Source organism: Sciurus carolinensis, chromosome 17, assembly GCF_902686445.1.
Source record: "Sciurus carolinensis chromosome 17, mSciCar1.2, whole genome shotgun sequence".
In the NCBI taxonomy this organism is placed as follows: Eukaryota; Metazoa; Chordata; class Mammalia; order Rodentia; family Sciuridae; genus Sciurus; species Sciurus carolinensis.
Genome location: NC_062229.1, coordinates 21,918,679 through 21,934,221, shown reverse-complemented (window position 1 = coordinate 21,934,221; position 15,543 = coordinate 21,918,679). Strand labels below are relative to the sequence as shown.

At 59.7% G+C, this 15,543-nt stretch overlaps 1 protein-coding gene across 1 annotated transcript; it reads left to right on the top strand.

Moving 5' to 3' along the window:
- The first annotated feature begins 843 nt into the window (after window positions 1-843).
- Iqcn (IQ motif containing N) lies at window positions 844-15,177 on the top strand. Its single transcript, XM_047531521.1, has 2 exons — window positions 844-1,073; window positions 2,683-15,177. The coding sequence occupies exon 2, from the start codon at window positions 2,710-2,712 to the stop codon at window positions 15,094-15,096; it is 12,387 nt and encodes a 4,128-aa protein (XP_047387477.1). The 5' UTR covers window positions 844-1,073; window positions 2,683-2,709; the 3' UTR covers window positions 15,097-15,177.
- Window positions 15,178-15,543: the final 366 nt, after the last annotated feature.

Here is a 15,543-nt window from a genome sequence, read left to right as displayed (position 1 = left end):
AGCTACTCAGGAGGCTGAGGCAGGAGGATCACTTGAGCCAGGAGTTTGGGGCCAACCTGGGCAACATAGATAGATCCCATCTCAAAAAAAATCTGCTTGATTGGGAGCAGGGATAGAGCCCAGGGGTTTATCACCTGCCTACCATGCTTGAGGCTCTGGGTTCCATTCCCAGCACTGAAAAGAATAGTCGTGGTGTGCATGGTTTTTTAATTTACATTTCCCATTTAAGACTGCGTTGTGATTATTACCTCAATGTCCCTTAAAACTAATTTCGTGACTTCTTTATGAAGATCATGGATTGTCACAATGGACACTTCTTTGTTTTGAGTTGGGGTCTTGCTGTGAGGCCTATGTTGGAACTCTTAATTCATCAGAGAGGAATTTCTGGGTTACCTGCAAGATATTGTTAGACAGGGTGGGCTGTGGCTCAGTGGCAGAGCACTTGCCTCGCAAGGGTGGGGTCTGAGTTTCATCCACAGCATGGGGGTGGGAGCCATCCTGGACACCGTTTCTCCTCAGCCTTTGGGTTCTCTTCAGTTTTTATTCTCCTAAGCAACAGTGATGATCATCCTTCAACATGCACCATCCTGTACTCATCCGAATCCCTATTTCCTTGACTCTGTTTTCATATGAACTCTTTTTTCTTCTTTAAGAATTGAGGGGGCTGGGGAGATAGCTCAGTTGGTAGAGTGCTTGCCTTGTAAGCACAAGGCCCTGGGCTCAATCCCCAGCACCCCCCAAAAAAAAAAGAAAAGAAAAGAAAAGAATTGAGGGGCTGGGAATGTAGCTCGGTTGGTAGAGTGCTTGCTTCACAAGCACAAGGGTCCTGGGTTCAATCCCCAGCACCGCAAAAAACAAAAAACAAACAAACAAAAAAAAAACAAAAAAAAGAATTAAGCGTTTCTTGCTTTTGACTTTTCTTCTTGTGTGGGTCTTGAGGACAGAGCCAGCCCAGAGCAGTGTTGCTGCATGTTGCATGTGATGAAGAACTGAAGGCAGCCTCCTCTTACAGGCCGGCTTCTGAGATTGCACCTTCTTCTCCTGCTCCTCTTCCAACTCTATGACCCTTCAAGGTAAGCAGATGGCTGGCCAAGGGCTTTGGCTGATCCAACCTGAAGAAAAACACACTTTTTCTGCTAAGCAGGTGTGTTAGGCTACAGCTTATGTGTGAGGACTGCTGGATAGTGTCCCAGTGCTGTGCACCCAAGTTTCTTCTGAAGGTCACAGTCATCCTCTCATTCTTCTTTTTACTCATCTTTCCACCTGCAGTTGATCTTTCCATCTACCAGTCATACACTGATCCAGCCATCCCAGTTCTCCATTTGTCCATCCACTCACCTATCCATCTACCTAGCCATCCATCCACCCATCCATCCATCCATCCACCCACCCACCCACCCACCCATCAATCCATCCATCCACCCACCCACCCATCAATCCATCCATCCATCCACCCACCCATCCACCCACCCACCCATCAATCCATCCACCCATCCACCCATCAATCCGTCCATCCATCCACCCACCCATCAATCCATCCATCCATCCACCCACCCATCAATCCATCCATCCATCCACCCACCCATCAATCCATCCATCCATCCACCCATCCATCAATCCATCCATCCACCCACCCACCCACCCATCAGTCCATCCATCCATCCACCCACCCACCCATCAGTCCATCCATCCACCCACCCACCCATCAGTCCATCCATCCACCCACCCACCCATCAATCCATCCACCCACCCACCCATCAATCCATCCATCCACCCACCCACCCATCAATCCATCCATCCACCCACCCACCCATCAATCCATCCATCCACCCACCCACCCATCAATCCATCCATCCACCCACCCACCCATCAATCCATCCATCCACCCACCCACCCATCAATCCATCCATCCACCCACCCACCCATCAATCCATCCATCCACCCACCCACCCATCAATCCATCCATCCACCCACCCACCCATCAATCCATCCATCCACCCACCCACCCATCAATCCATCCATCCATCCACCCACCCATCAGTCCATCCATCCATTCATCCATCTACCCATTCATCCATCCATCTATCCATCCACCCACCCATCAGTTCATTCATCCATTCATCCATCTACCCATTCATCCATCCATCTATCCATCCACCCACCTATGCTATCCATCCATCTAACCATCCAACCATCATCCATCTGTCTATCCATCCATCCAACCATCCAACCATCCAACCATCCATACCTTCATCCCTCCATCCATCCATTCATCCATCTACCCATTCATCCATCTGTATTCATTCATGCATCCATCTATCCATCCATTCTTCCATCTATCTAATCTGTCCATCCATCTAACCATCCAACTATCCAACTCTCCATCTAACCATCCATCTCTCCATCCACTTGTCCATCCATCCATCCATCTATCCATCTATCCGTCCATCCATCCATCCATCCCTCCACCTCTCCACCCCTCCACCCCTCCTTCCCTCCATCCATCCCTCCATCCCTCCATCTAACCATTCATCCATTCATCCACTCATTCATCTCCCCATCCATTAATTCATCCATCCACTTGTGTAATTGCCTCGGCCCCTCTACCATCCATCTACCCATCTCCCCGTGTATCCCCCTCTCTGTTCATGGACCTGTGCTTCTGTCTGTCCTCCCCCACAGGCCTAGCTGACCTGCTTAGGAACCAAGATGATGCAGCCAGTCACACAGCTCCAGTTCACAAACCAGTTGTCACCTAGTGGGCAGTGCCTCCCCCCGCCCCCGCCCATCTATTGTCTCCAAGACAAAGTGGGGAAACCGTTTCCACAGCAGCATGAGGCCCACAAACCCAAGGAGCAGCTTCTGCAACAGTCAGCTCAGAACAAGATAGAGGCTCGCCGCATCCCGCGCCTCCGGGCTGTGGTCGAGAGCCAGGCCTTCAAGAACATCCTGGTGGACGAGATGGACATGATGCTATCTCGGGCAGCCACCCTCATCCAAGCCAACTGGAGGGGCTACCGGCTCCGGCAGAAGCTCATTTCGCAGATGATGGCAGCCAAGGCCATCCAGGAGGCGTGGCGGCGGTTCAACACCAGGCGCCTCCTCCGCTCCAGCAAGGCCATGGTGAAGAGAGTGAGCAAGGAGGAGGGAGACATCCCGTACCACCCCCCACAGCAGGTGCGCTTCCAGCCACCGGAAGAGAAGCCCTTTCCGGCGCAGCCTGTCATGATGAGCAAGGAGACCCAGTTCCCTTCCTCCGACAGTCTGGCCCCCTGCAGCCGTCACCTGACTCTGTTGCAGCACCCAGCAGCCCAGGGCATTCCCCAGCCTGGAATGCAGGCTCCTCACTCCCCCGGGGCCCACGGGGTGGCCTTCCTGCCACACCAGGCGATTGCCATCAGACTTCCAAGTCCAAGTCCGGTGAGTCTAGACTCAAAAAGCCCGCCATGCCTGCTGACGAAGACCATCAGGAGTGCCTGCCTCGTCAGGCACATAGAGGGGGAGACAGTGAAGACCAAGAACGTACCTGCCAGGGTTACCAAAGCAGGGGCCCCGGAGCCACCCCCATCTGGAAGGTACGGCCAGGCAGTTTCTGGATCATTCAAGACCCAGACCCAGGCTCACATGGAAGCAGAGATCCACAAAACCCCACCCCAGGCCTTCCCAGTGTCCACCCTGACCAAGACCCCACCCAAGACGTATCCAACGGTTTCCATAGCCAGAACCCAGGCCCAGGTGTGCCCAGTGTCCACAGTGACCAAAACTCTACCTCAGACATGTCCAGGACCCATGATGACAGTCATGAAGACCCTACCCCAGCCATGTCCGTCGCCCACCGTGACCAAGACCCCAGCTCCGATGCGACCGACACCTTCGCTGACCAACGCTCCATTGCAGTCACGTATAGCAGCCACCATGGCCAAGATCCCACCCCAGGTGTGCCTGTTGGCTTCGGTGATGAGGCCCCCGCCCCAAGGACGCCCCGTGGTCACCCCAGCCAGGCCTCCGCCACAGACGTGCCCGGTGTCTGCAGTGACGAAGCCCCCACCCCAGATGCGCCTGGTGACTGCCCCAGCCAAAACCCAGATGCAAACTTGTCAGGCAGCCACGGTGCCCAAGACTCCATCCCAGATATGCACCGGTGTCTCCATGATAAAGCCTCCGCCCCAGACGCGTCTGGCCGCCATGATAACCAAGACCCCAGCCCAGATCCGCTCCGTGGCAGCTGTGCTCAGGACCCTGTGCCTGGTTCCTCCAGCAGTTGGCAATCTCAGAGGTCCACCCCCAACAGCTGGAGCAGCTGGAATCACCAACACCTCCTCCACCATGCACCTGAACGCACCAAAGGCCAAGGTCATGGTGAACATGAAGCAGACGGCTGGCGTCGTCAGAGGCTCGTCCCACTCATACTTGGCAGAGGGGAAGGTCAGATGTGTCCCCCAGTCACATCTTGAAGCTGGGGCTCCCAGGCCAATGGCCAAGGGTCCTTTGGAACCTGAGAAAGTCAAGACCAGCCTCCAAAAACAGGTAAAAAGAGAAACGGCATCAAAGACCAACGTGGTGACGGACATGGCCAGGCCTTCGTCGTGGACAAAAGTCACTGAGGACAGGAACAGGCCCCCATCACAGGCACACCAGAGGATAGAGATCATCAAGGTGCAGTCCCAGGTATACGTGCCGGTAGAAACGGTTGCCACCATGCCCCGGGCTCAGCTGGCCGCCCCTCTGACCAAGACCTTGTGCCAGACTCATCCCGCCGCCAGGCAGGCCAAGGCCCCGGCCCAGGAGCAGCTGGCCACACCCCTGACAAAGGCCTTGTCCCAGGTACATCCGGCCCTGGAGCAGACCAAGGCCCTGTCCCAACAGGCACATCTGGCCACATGTCCACCAACAGCCATGCCCCAGTCGCAGCTGGCCACCCGCCTGTCAAAGACCACATCCCAGGTCCACCTGTCTGCTGAGCAGACCAAGGTCCTGGCTCAAGGACCTCTGTCTACACATCTGGCCAGAGTCCTGCCCCCGCCCCAGCTGACCGCACATCTGATGACGACATCCCCGGGACACTCACCCGCCAAGCAGACCAAGGCTCTGTCCCAGGCACATCTGGCCACAGGTTCAGCCAAGACCCCAGCCCAGGTGTATCCACCCAAGCTGACCAAGACCCCATCCCTGGCTCATCTCGTCACATGTCTGACCAAGACGCAGTCCCAGGTGCATCTGACCACAGGGGCCATGAAGATCCAGTCCCAAGCGCAGCTGCCCATCGGACTGACCAAGACACAGTCCCAGGCCCAGCTGGTCACAGAAACATCCAAGTCCTTCTATGCAGCACACCAGCCTACTGACCTCAACAGCAAGACGCAGTCCCAGCCCCTCCTGACTGGGTCCAGGGTGTCTGCCCCGTCCTGCCACCTGGGTGCGTTCAGCTCCCTGACCCGAGCCAAGCCAGATGACAGACCCGCCCAGCTCCAGCCCCAGGGCCACACGCAGGGCAAGACCATCCAGGGCCCACGCCCGGTGGCCTCGGAGGCCCAGGGCATGCTGGTACCTCTGCTGGCCTCTGCTGGACACCCCACGTGCAACATTGAATCCTGGGGCGACAGCGGGACCCCGCGGGCCCAGCCGCCAATGGCCAGCCAGGCAGGGTCCTGCCAGGAGGCTGCGGCGGCCTCCCAGATCGCCTCCCTCTGTGCGGAGCTGGCTGCTGTGCTGGGCTCCCAGGAGGACATCCGCGCCCTGCTGGCCAAAGCCCTCTCCCAGGGGGAAGTACGGGCAGCTCTGAACCACGCTCTGTCCAAGGAAGTCCTGGGCACCTCCATGACCAAGGCGCTGCCTCAGGGCATGCTGGGCATGGCCCTGGTGAAGGCGCTGTCCTGGGGTGAACTGGGCATCACCCTGTCGCGTGCCCTGTCTCGGGGCGAACTGCGCTCAGAGCTCAGCAAGGTCATGCAGGGCAAGCTGGCTCAGCAGGTGCTCAGCAAGGCCCTGACCGACGAGGAGCGGGCCGCCCTCAGCCAAGCCCTGTGTCAGGGGGAGCTGGGCGCCGTCCTCAGCCAGTCTCTGTCCCAGGCAGCCTTGAGGACCGCAGCCATCCTGCCCAAGGCCACCTCGAAAACAGTGGGGAGTGGGATGACTCTGCTGCCCACCCCGCTGGAGGCGGACTGCCGGGGGACCCCGTCGGCCGCGTGGGCATCCTCCGTGGGCCCCGTGAGACTACAGTCCAGCAAGGTCAGGGTTTCCCAGGTCGGAGCCTGGGAGGACTTCACCATGGGCCAGTCCGCCGGGCTCTTGGAGGAGATGGGGGATGGGGCCACGTTGGAGGGGTCACCCTGCTTGTCACTGTTCCCTGTGGGTGTGTCCTTAGCCCGTAGGATGGTCCCCAGCCTCTACCAGTATCCCCTGGTCATGGGCCTGGACCTCATACAGCCCTGGGACAGGGGGCCCAGGAGGGTCTCGCACCTGGGCCCCAGGATCAGAATGGGAAACAGGTGCCTGACCCCAGGACCTGGCCCATCGGCACCAGACGCCAGCCGGGCAGCGGGCGTGGAGGGCCCCCCGCTGCCCACACCGTCCCGCTTTCAGTCACCCCCCCACCTCTGGCAGTCGTTGGTCACCAATGGCATAGGCCCCAGCACCAGCCAGCAATCAGTGACTTGTGACAATGCCCCGAGCCCCCACAAGTCACACGTGGTCAGCAGGGTGGCCTCTCATTCGTGGACGTCGTCAGGGGAGGGCAGAGGGGCCTTGGGTGGTCTTCCGGGCAGTGTGGGTGGTAGAAGGGCCGTCCAGTCCCAACCGGTTTTCCCTGTCTGCCGGGATGCTGCTTGCTGGTGTCAGTTCTCAGGGGTTAGCAAGGTGTCCCCTAAACATTCTCACCGCTCAGTGACCAGGGGTCCAAACAAGCCATCCAAGGCCACTGAGGAGAATCTAAGGAGGACTCAGCCTCCAGACCACAAGCAGGCCTTCCAGTGTCCCAGGCAGATGCACACTAACATGACCTCCAGTTCCCTGAGGACCACTGTGGTGAGCAAGATGCAGGCTACCAAGTGCCCGGCAGGGGGCGCTCTGTTCCACGCTCCCCCAGCCACGAGGCAGGGACGAGTCCTTCCCCGGGCACCCGCCCCTAGACAGAAGGGAACTCTAACACGGAATCCTCCCCGTCCCCGGGAGCATGTGCCCAGTCACCAAATGTCCCTTCTCAATGAGTTGGTGTCTAGTTTGCCACAGCATCCAGACAATGTCCTGGCTAAAAACTTCTCCCCGGGCTTCATGGTGTCTGGACCAAATGACAGCGAGTCCCAAAGCTCTCTGCAGAGCTGCAGCTCGCCCAGCTTCTCCACCATGTCTGTGGCCAGCCTGACCACTGTAGAACTTGTGGACAAGGTCCAGGAGGGCATCTTGGATCAGGACCCCCAGCCAGATTCCCTCCCCTCTCAGGAGGACAGAGGGAGATCCCAGAGACTCATGGGTGCAGAAAAATTAGAAAGAGCGAGCCCCGGGCAGGCGATGACAAACCTCTGCTGGCGCCCCTCGACTGCCCCGGAGCTCACGCCAGCTCTGTGCCGCGGCCCAGTGTCCAGTCACTTGACCTTGAATGTCCACTGGGACTCAGAGGATGAGAAGAATAGGCTCTCCTCGTGCCAGAGCTCCATGGATCTGGTGGAGAGAGTGTCTCAGGAGACTATCAGACCAGGGCTGCGGAGGAGTCAGTCTTTGGGCTCTGTGGTCCCTCCTGGACACCAGCAGCCATCTTTGTCCACCAAGCTGGCTCTTACCCAGTCTCCGTCTGCGCTGGCCTCTAGGATAGCCCCCAAACTGGCCAAGTTAATCCTCAGTCAGCCATTAGCGGGCCACAGGTTGACTCGAAGCCTATCCCAGCCTACAGTATCCATTAGGGTGCCCCCAAGCAGAGCCCAGCCATCGGCCACCACTAGATTAGCCCCGAGCCCACCCCAGTCAAGAGGGGGTGGCAGGGTGCTCTTAGTAATACCTGACAGGCCTGCGGCCAGTGAGGTGGCCTCTGGAAGAGGATGCGCATCCGTGACAGGTGGGGAGACCCCCAGTCCAGCCCCGCCATCTGTGGCCAGTGAGGTAGCCCCAAGGTCACGCCATTCATCTGCGGCCAGTAGGGTCTCCACAAGCCTGGCCCCTATAGCTATGACCAATGAGGTGGGTGTGACCCAGAGTCACCCGTCTGAGGTCAGTGGGGTGACCCCGAGCCCAGCACAGCCGCCTTTGACTAGTGGGGTGTCTCCACACTTGGCCCAGCCTTCTGTGGCCATTGGAGTGTCCCTGAACTTTGCCCAGTCATCTGTGGACAGCGGGGTGTCCCCCAGGCTAGCCCAGCCAGGCGTGGCCACAGGGATGTGCCCTAGCCTAGTCCAGTCATCTATGATCAGTGGGGTATCCCCAAACCTAGCTCAGCCACCAACGGGCACTGAAACGTTCCCCAGTCTAGCACAGTCATCCAGGGCCAGTGAAGTGTCCCCAAACTTTGTCCAGCCTTCTGTGGACAATGGGTTGTCCCCAAACCCAACTCAGCCACCTATGACCAGTGGGGTGTCCCCAAACATTACCCAGCCATCTACGAACAGTGGGGTATCCCCTGGCCTAGCCCAGACGTCTGTGGGCACTGGGGTATCCACCAGCCTAGCTTACCCATCTCTGACCAATGGGACATCCCCAAACTTCGCCCAACCATCTGTGACTATTGGGGTGTCCCCAAGCCTGCCCCATGCATCTATGGCCAGTAGGGTGACCCCAAGCCTAGCCCAGCCTTCTATGACCATTGGGATGTCACCACGTCTTGCCCAGCCTTCTGTGGCCTGTGGGATGTCCCCAAGTCTTGGCCAGCCTTCTGTGGTCAGTGGGAGGTCCCCAGGTCTTGGCCAGCCTTCTATGGCCAGTGGGATGTCTCCAACCTCTAACCAGCCTTCTATGGCCAGTGGGGTATTCCCAAGTCCACCCCACCAATCTGTGGTCAGTGGGATGTCCCCAAGTCTTGGCCAGCCTTCTGTGGTCAGTGGGATGTCTCCAACCTCTACCCAGCCTTCTATGGCCAGTGGGGTATTCCCAAGTCCACCCCACCAATCTATGGTCAGTGGGATGTCCCCAGGTCTTGGCCAGCCTCCTGTGGTCAGTGGGAGGTCCCCAGGTCTTGGCCAGCCTTCTATGGCCAGTGGGATGTCTCCAACCTCTAACCAGCCTTCTATGGCCAGTGGGGTATTCCCAAGTCCACCCCACCAATCTATGGTCAGTGGGATGTCCCCAGGTCTTGGCCAGCCTCCTGTGGTCAGTGGGAGGTCCCCAGGTCTTGGCCAGCCTTCTATGGCCAGTGGGATGTCTCAAACCTCTAACCAGCCTTCTATGGCCAGTGGGGTATTCCCAAGTCCACCCCACCAATCTGTGGTCAGTGGGATGTCCCCAAGTCTTGGCCAGCCTCCTGTGGTCAGTGGGAGGTCCCCAGGTCTTGGCCAGGCTTCTATGACCAGTGGGATGTCCCCAACCTCTACCCAGCCTTCTATGGCCAGTGGGGTATTCTCAAGTCCACCCCACCAATCTGTGGTCAGTGGGATGTCCCCAAGTCTTGGCCAGCCTTCTATGGTCAGTGGAATGTCCGCAAGTCTTGGCCAGACTTCTGTGGTCAGTGGGATGTCCCCAAGTCTTGGCCAGCCTTCTATGGTCAGTGGAATGTCCGCAAGTCTTGGCCAGACTTCTGTGGTCAGTGGGATGTCCCCAAGTCTTGGCCAGCCTTCTATGGTCAGTGGGATGTCCCCAAGTCTTGGCCAGCCTTCTATGGTCAGTGGGATGTCCCCAAGTCTTGGCCAGCCTTCTATGGTCAGTGGGATGTCTGCAAGTCTTAGCCAGACTTCTGTGGTCAGTGGGATGTCCCCAAGTCTTGGCCAATCATCTATGGTCAGTGGGATGTCCCCAAGTCTTGGCCAATCATCTATGGTCAGTGGGATGTCCCCAAGTCTTGGCCAATCATCTATGGTCAGTGGGATGTCCCCAAGTCTTGGCCAATCATCTATGGTCAGTGGGATGTCCCCAAGTCTTGGCCAGCCTTCTATGGTCAGTGGAATGTCCGCAAGTCTTGGCCAGACTTCTATGGTCAGTGGGATGTCCCCAAGTCTTGGCCAGCCATCTATGATCAGTGGGATGTCCCCAAGTCTTGGCCAGCCTCCTATGGTCAGTGGGATGTCCCCAAGTCTTGGCCAGTCTTCTGTGGTCAGTGGGATGTCCCCAAGTCTTGGCCAGACTTCTATGGTCAGTGAGATGCCCCTAAGTATTGGCCAGTCATCTATGGCCAGTGGGATGTCCCCCACCTCTACCCAGCCTTCTATGACCAGTGGGATGTCCTTGAGTCTTGGCCAGCCTTCTATGGCCAGTGGGATGTCCCCAACCTCTACCCAGCCTTCTGTGGTCAGTGGGATGTCCCCAAGTCTTGGCCAGCCTTCTATGGCCAGTGGGATGTCCCCAACCTTTACACAGCCTTCTATGGCCAGTGGGATGTCCCCAAGTCTTGGCCAGCCTTCTATGGCCAGTGAGATGTCCCCAACCTCTACCCAGCCTTCTATGGTCAGTGGGATGTCCCCAAGTCTTGGCCAGCCTTCTATGGCCAGTGGGAGGGCTCCAAGTCTAGCTCAACCTGTGGCCAGCGGGGTGTCCCCAAGACCACCGCAACCATCTATGGCCCGTGGAGTCGCTCCAAGAGTGCCCCAACCTCCTGTGGCCAGCGGGGTGTCCCCAGGACCACCCTACCATCCTACAGCCTATGGAGCAGCTTCAGGCCTGGCCCAGGCTTTTGTGGACAGTGGGGTGTCCCCAAGTTTTGCCCAACTGTGTATGGCCATTGGGATGTCCCCAAGCTTGGTCCATCCTTCTATGGCCAGTGGGGTGTCCCCAAGCCTAGCTCACCCGCTGATGGCAGGTGGCTTCTCCCCCATTCTGCCCCATCCATCTGTAGCCGGTCATCCGGCCCCTGGCCCAGCCCATTTACCTATGGCCAGTGGGGTGTCCCCAAGCTTTGCCCAACCTTTTATGGCCAGTGGGGCACCCCCAGGCTTCCTCCATCCCTCTATGACCAGTGGGATGCCCCCGTACCTGGCCCACCCACCCGTGGCCAGCGGGGTCCCCCCAGTCTTAGCTCAACCTTTTATACCCAATAGGGTCTCCCCGAGCTTCAACCAGCCCTCCATGCCTTGGGGAGTACCCCAAAGCCTGGCCCAGCCACCTGTGGCCAGTGGGGTATCCCCAAGCCTAGCCCATCCATCAGTGGCCAGCGGGGGGTATCCCATTCTGTCCCACCAGGCCATGGCCAGTGGGATGGCCCCCAGTCTTATCCAAACACCTTCACCCAGTCCAGCTGTCCCCAGACTCGCCCACCCCTTCCTGTCCCCTCTTCTATCTGAGTCGTCCATGGCCAGTCTCGGGTCCATGAGCCTGTCCCAGCCATCGGTCATCTATGGGGTGGGTCGTGGCCTCTGTCAGCCCGCCCCTGGGCCCAGGGTGGACGCGACTCTGCAGGCCTCAAGGGTGAGCACGGGCGCCCCTGGCCTGTGCCAGCAGCCCGTCTTCATCTCCCTCGGCCAGGGCAAGTCCTTGGCCTGCGCGCCTGGCAGGATGGGTCTGGGGCCCGTCCAGCCGCCCCTGGATCCTGAGTTGCACCCTTGTGACGATTCTGTCATGGCGGACAGGCTGGTCTCAGACCTCCAGGATTCCCCGTTCAGCAAGGGGTCCCTCGGTTTCCACCCGCCGTCCGGTGTTTGTGGGAGGCACCCAAATGCGTTCTCTGTGTCAGCTCCCAATCTCTACCAGCCTGACATGACCAAGGAGGTGACCCAGGGACCCAGTGCGTTCCATCCTACTTGGCTCAAGGGCATGTCCGCCTGCTCGGCTCAGGGGTCCACGGCTGCTGGGATGCTCCTCAGTCTGTCTCAGGGGGCTAGCCCTGCCGGCCTGGCTGGGAATATATTCCAGAAGAACATGGCCCCTACACTGGGCCCCGGGCCATGCCAGGTGGCTGATGGCTTGGCCCCCATGGCGCCCCAGGTCTTGGAGACAGGTGTGTCTCTGATTCATGAGGGAACCTCCATGGCCACAGGGACGAACCCCAGTCCTCCCCACCCGGCAGTGTCCAGCAGACTGGACACAAACCAGTCCACACTTTCCATGTATAATCTGGGCCCCAGACCCCCTCAGTCGACCGTCCCACCTCCAGTGCCTGCAGACCACCAGCTCCCTGCTGTGGCCACAGTTGTCCCCTCCAGTTACCAATATACAGGTATCGTCCCTGAGGATTCTGTGGTGGGTACAGCCAGTCGTGCCCTTGCATCAAGTTCTACAGATGGTCAGCTGGCCACAGCCACGGTCCCAAACGCTGTGGCTAATTATGTGGCTTTTAGTCTTTCCCGAGGGTCTGTGATCAGGGGTATGGGTCAGAGCCTTTCCCCGGGGCCCATGGCCACTGGTGTGGCCCAGAGTCGCCCTCTAGACACTATGGCCAGTGGCGTGGCCCACAGTCTCCCCACAGGTACTGGGGCCGGTCGGGTGGCTCCTAGTCTAGTGGCGTCACCGGGAGCCGAAGGGCAGAGGCTGAGTCTGTCCGTGGGACCCGTGGCCAGTTTCGCTGCCACCAGCCTGCCCCCAGGTTCGGTGGCAAAGGGAGTGAGCCCGAGTGTAGCTCTTGGTTCTGTAAAAACCGGGGGCCAGAGTGTCCCCCAGGGGTCCATGCTCATAGGCCTCACTCCCCGGCCGTACCACGGAGCTGGGGAGGGCCCCACGGCCCTGCTCCAGGCCTCCCCTCCCAGCAGCCTGGAGCAAGCCCGTCCTCAGGCCTCAGGAGCCCAGAACACCACCAAGGGGCAGCCCCGAGAGCCCATCGCTCTGTCCAAAGCCTCACAGTTTAGTCAAGATCCTGGGATGGTGACATTTGGGGCCATAGATGACCAAACCAAATTGAAGGCAAGAGAATTATGTGAGACCCTCACCCAGGAAACGGGACCTCATAGAGAATCCAACAGATCCAAGGTCCTTGAGGTGACCCCATGGACGTACCAAAGCCCCATGGGAAGCCATGTCGCCTCTCCCCAGGGGCCCCTGCCTGCAGGGGAGACTCTTCCCAAAGACCAGGTGCCACTGCTGGAGGAGAGGGCTCCCAACCACGCCAGCCACGCCAGCCACGCCAGCCGCGCGGCCCCGGTCCCCTTCCAGGATCCCACCCTAGGCAAGCACACCATGGTCAGCAGCATCACCACGATTCTACAGTCCGACTCGGCCCCCAGCTCCTACCTGGTCACTTCCAGCAGGGTCCGTAACATGCAGATGGGTCCTCCAGTGGACAGGGCCACGCCTCAGCCCCCGGCTCCAGGGGTCTCTGAAGAGCGCTTGGCTCACGTGGGGTCTCCGAACCAGGAGACGCTGGCTTCGGATGTGATCTTGATTTCCTCCCATCTGGCTCCTGGCTGTCCCGTGACACCCAGTTTGCATCCAGGGCTGGTGGCCAGGATGGAGAGCCCACGTCCTCTCCAGAGGTCAGGGCCGGGCAGCGTGGTCTCACACGTGCAGCCCTATCAGTCCTCCATGAAAAAAGCAGTGCCCGGTCACGGCCAGACGGCAGCCGTCCCCGGTGCGTTCCAGAAGCCAGTGTCCGGGAACCCCACCCAGCCCAACCACAGGTCTCTCCGCCCTAAAAAGTACTACCGATTCATTCATGGTAAACTTATTCCTGAACTGCTAGAAGGTTCTATGACCAAGGTGGTACCCTCCAATCAGGTGCAGAGACAGGAAACCCAGTCCTCCCTGGGTGACCGCAGATACCCCCCTGGTGAACTGCGGGTGGACAGGACACTCGCCGTCCACTCTGGTGACGCAGCACATGGCCCAAGTGTCCCTAGACTGGCCCCCAAGGTTCGGAGGGTGTCTCTGGGCTATGCGTCGTCACCAAGTGGCGTGTGGAAGCCCCTCCTTGAACAGGACTCCCACAGTTTCATGAATTTTGCCGCTAGACATCACAGGCCATCCCCCGCCCCCTCCATCCCCCAGGGCCAGCTCTCCCGTCACGTCTTGGGTCTTATAGCTGGCCTTCACAAGCCATCCCTGATCCCCACTGTACTCCAGGGCCCTGTGGACGCTGGCATGGCCGGCGGCGTTCCCAGCGTGGCCGTCAGGCCCATGGACCACACAGTGGCCCCCCAGAGCATGTGGGAGCCGGCCAGGGGCCCTGTGCCGTGGGACACCGTGGGAAGCATGGCGGCGGTGGAGCTCAGGCAGCAGGGAGAGCTGCTGGTGTCGGTGCAGACCATGGAGAAGATCATCGTGCAGGCCACGGTGGTGATCCAGGCCTACGCCCGCGGCTACCTGGTCCGCAGCACCATCAGGGCGTGGCACCAATGCGCCACCGTCATCCAAGCCACTTGGCGCGGCTTCCACGTGCGGCGGAACCTGGCCCGGCTGTACAGAGCCACCACCATCATACAGGCCGCCTGGCGAGGCTACTGCACCCGCCGGGACTGTGCCCAGCAGATGCTGCTCCCGGCCGTGTGGGTGGAGCTGGGCAGCAAGGTCAGGCCCACCCCCGAGCGCCGCTGCTTCCAGGGTAGCGAGGCCAGGCTGGGCTCCGACCACCGCTGCTTCCAGTCCTGCCAGCCTCACATCTGCAGCCTCTGCCAGTCGCTGAGCCCCGGGCTGGGCAGCCCGCCCAGCGTGGTGATGCTGGTGGGCTCCAGCCCCCGCACGTGCCACATGTGCGGCCACAGCCTGCCCACGCGCGTGGTGCACGGCATGGGCCAGAGCGTCTCCGGCCACGGGGCCGTGCTGTGGGCCTGCGCCTCCCAGAAGGCTCCCCAGAGCCCCTGCAAGTCGCCCGGCCAGAACAAGGCGGCCATGGCCATCCAGTCGGCCTGGAGGGGCTTCAAGACCCGCCGCCAGCTCCGGCAGCAGCAGACAGCGGCCAAGATGGTTCAGTCCAACTGGAGAGGCCACTACACCCGGAGCTGCCTCACCACGGATATGCTCCTGGGGTCAGGAGCCCCTCGGGACTGCTCAAGGGACGCCTCACGACACAGCACCCGGCCCTCACGCTGGCCTGGCGTCTAGGACCCTGGCTATCGTGCCAGCAGGGGGACTTCTGGGAAGGACCATGTGGCTCTCTGGGTCTAATGAATAAAGTCCTCCACAGCCTGGGTCCCGGGTCACGTGTTCTGTGTTAATGGGGGTGTCTGGGGTATTGGGGGAGGGAGTCTAGCACAGAGGGGGGGGGCCCTCGCTTCAACCACGTGGGTCTTTCCTGAAGGTCACGGCCTGCTGGTGTGGCCTCGAGTGCCACCATATCCTTCCATAGCTGCCAGGGTGGCAGCTGGTGACTTCTAGGTGAGAGCTACCCCCAGCCTACTCCAAAAACCCCCATCTGGAGACCTGGCTCAGAGCAGCCACCTTAAATGCCATGGCCCTAGAGAATTCTACAGGTGCAGGCACGGGCACCTGGTTCTGGAAGCACTAGAAAGTTCCAGGTGCATCCTGACCGGGGGTGGGGGGGTGCTGGGC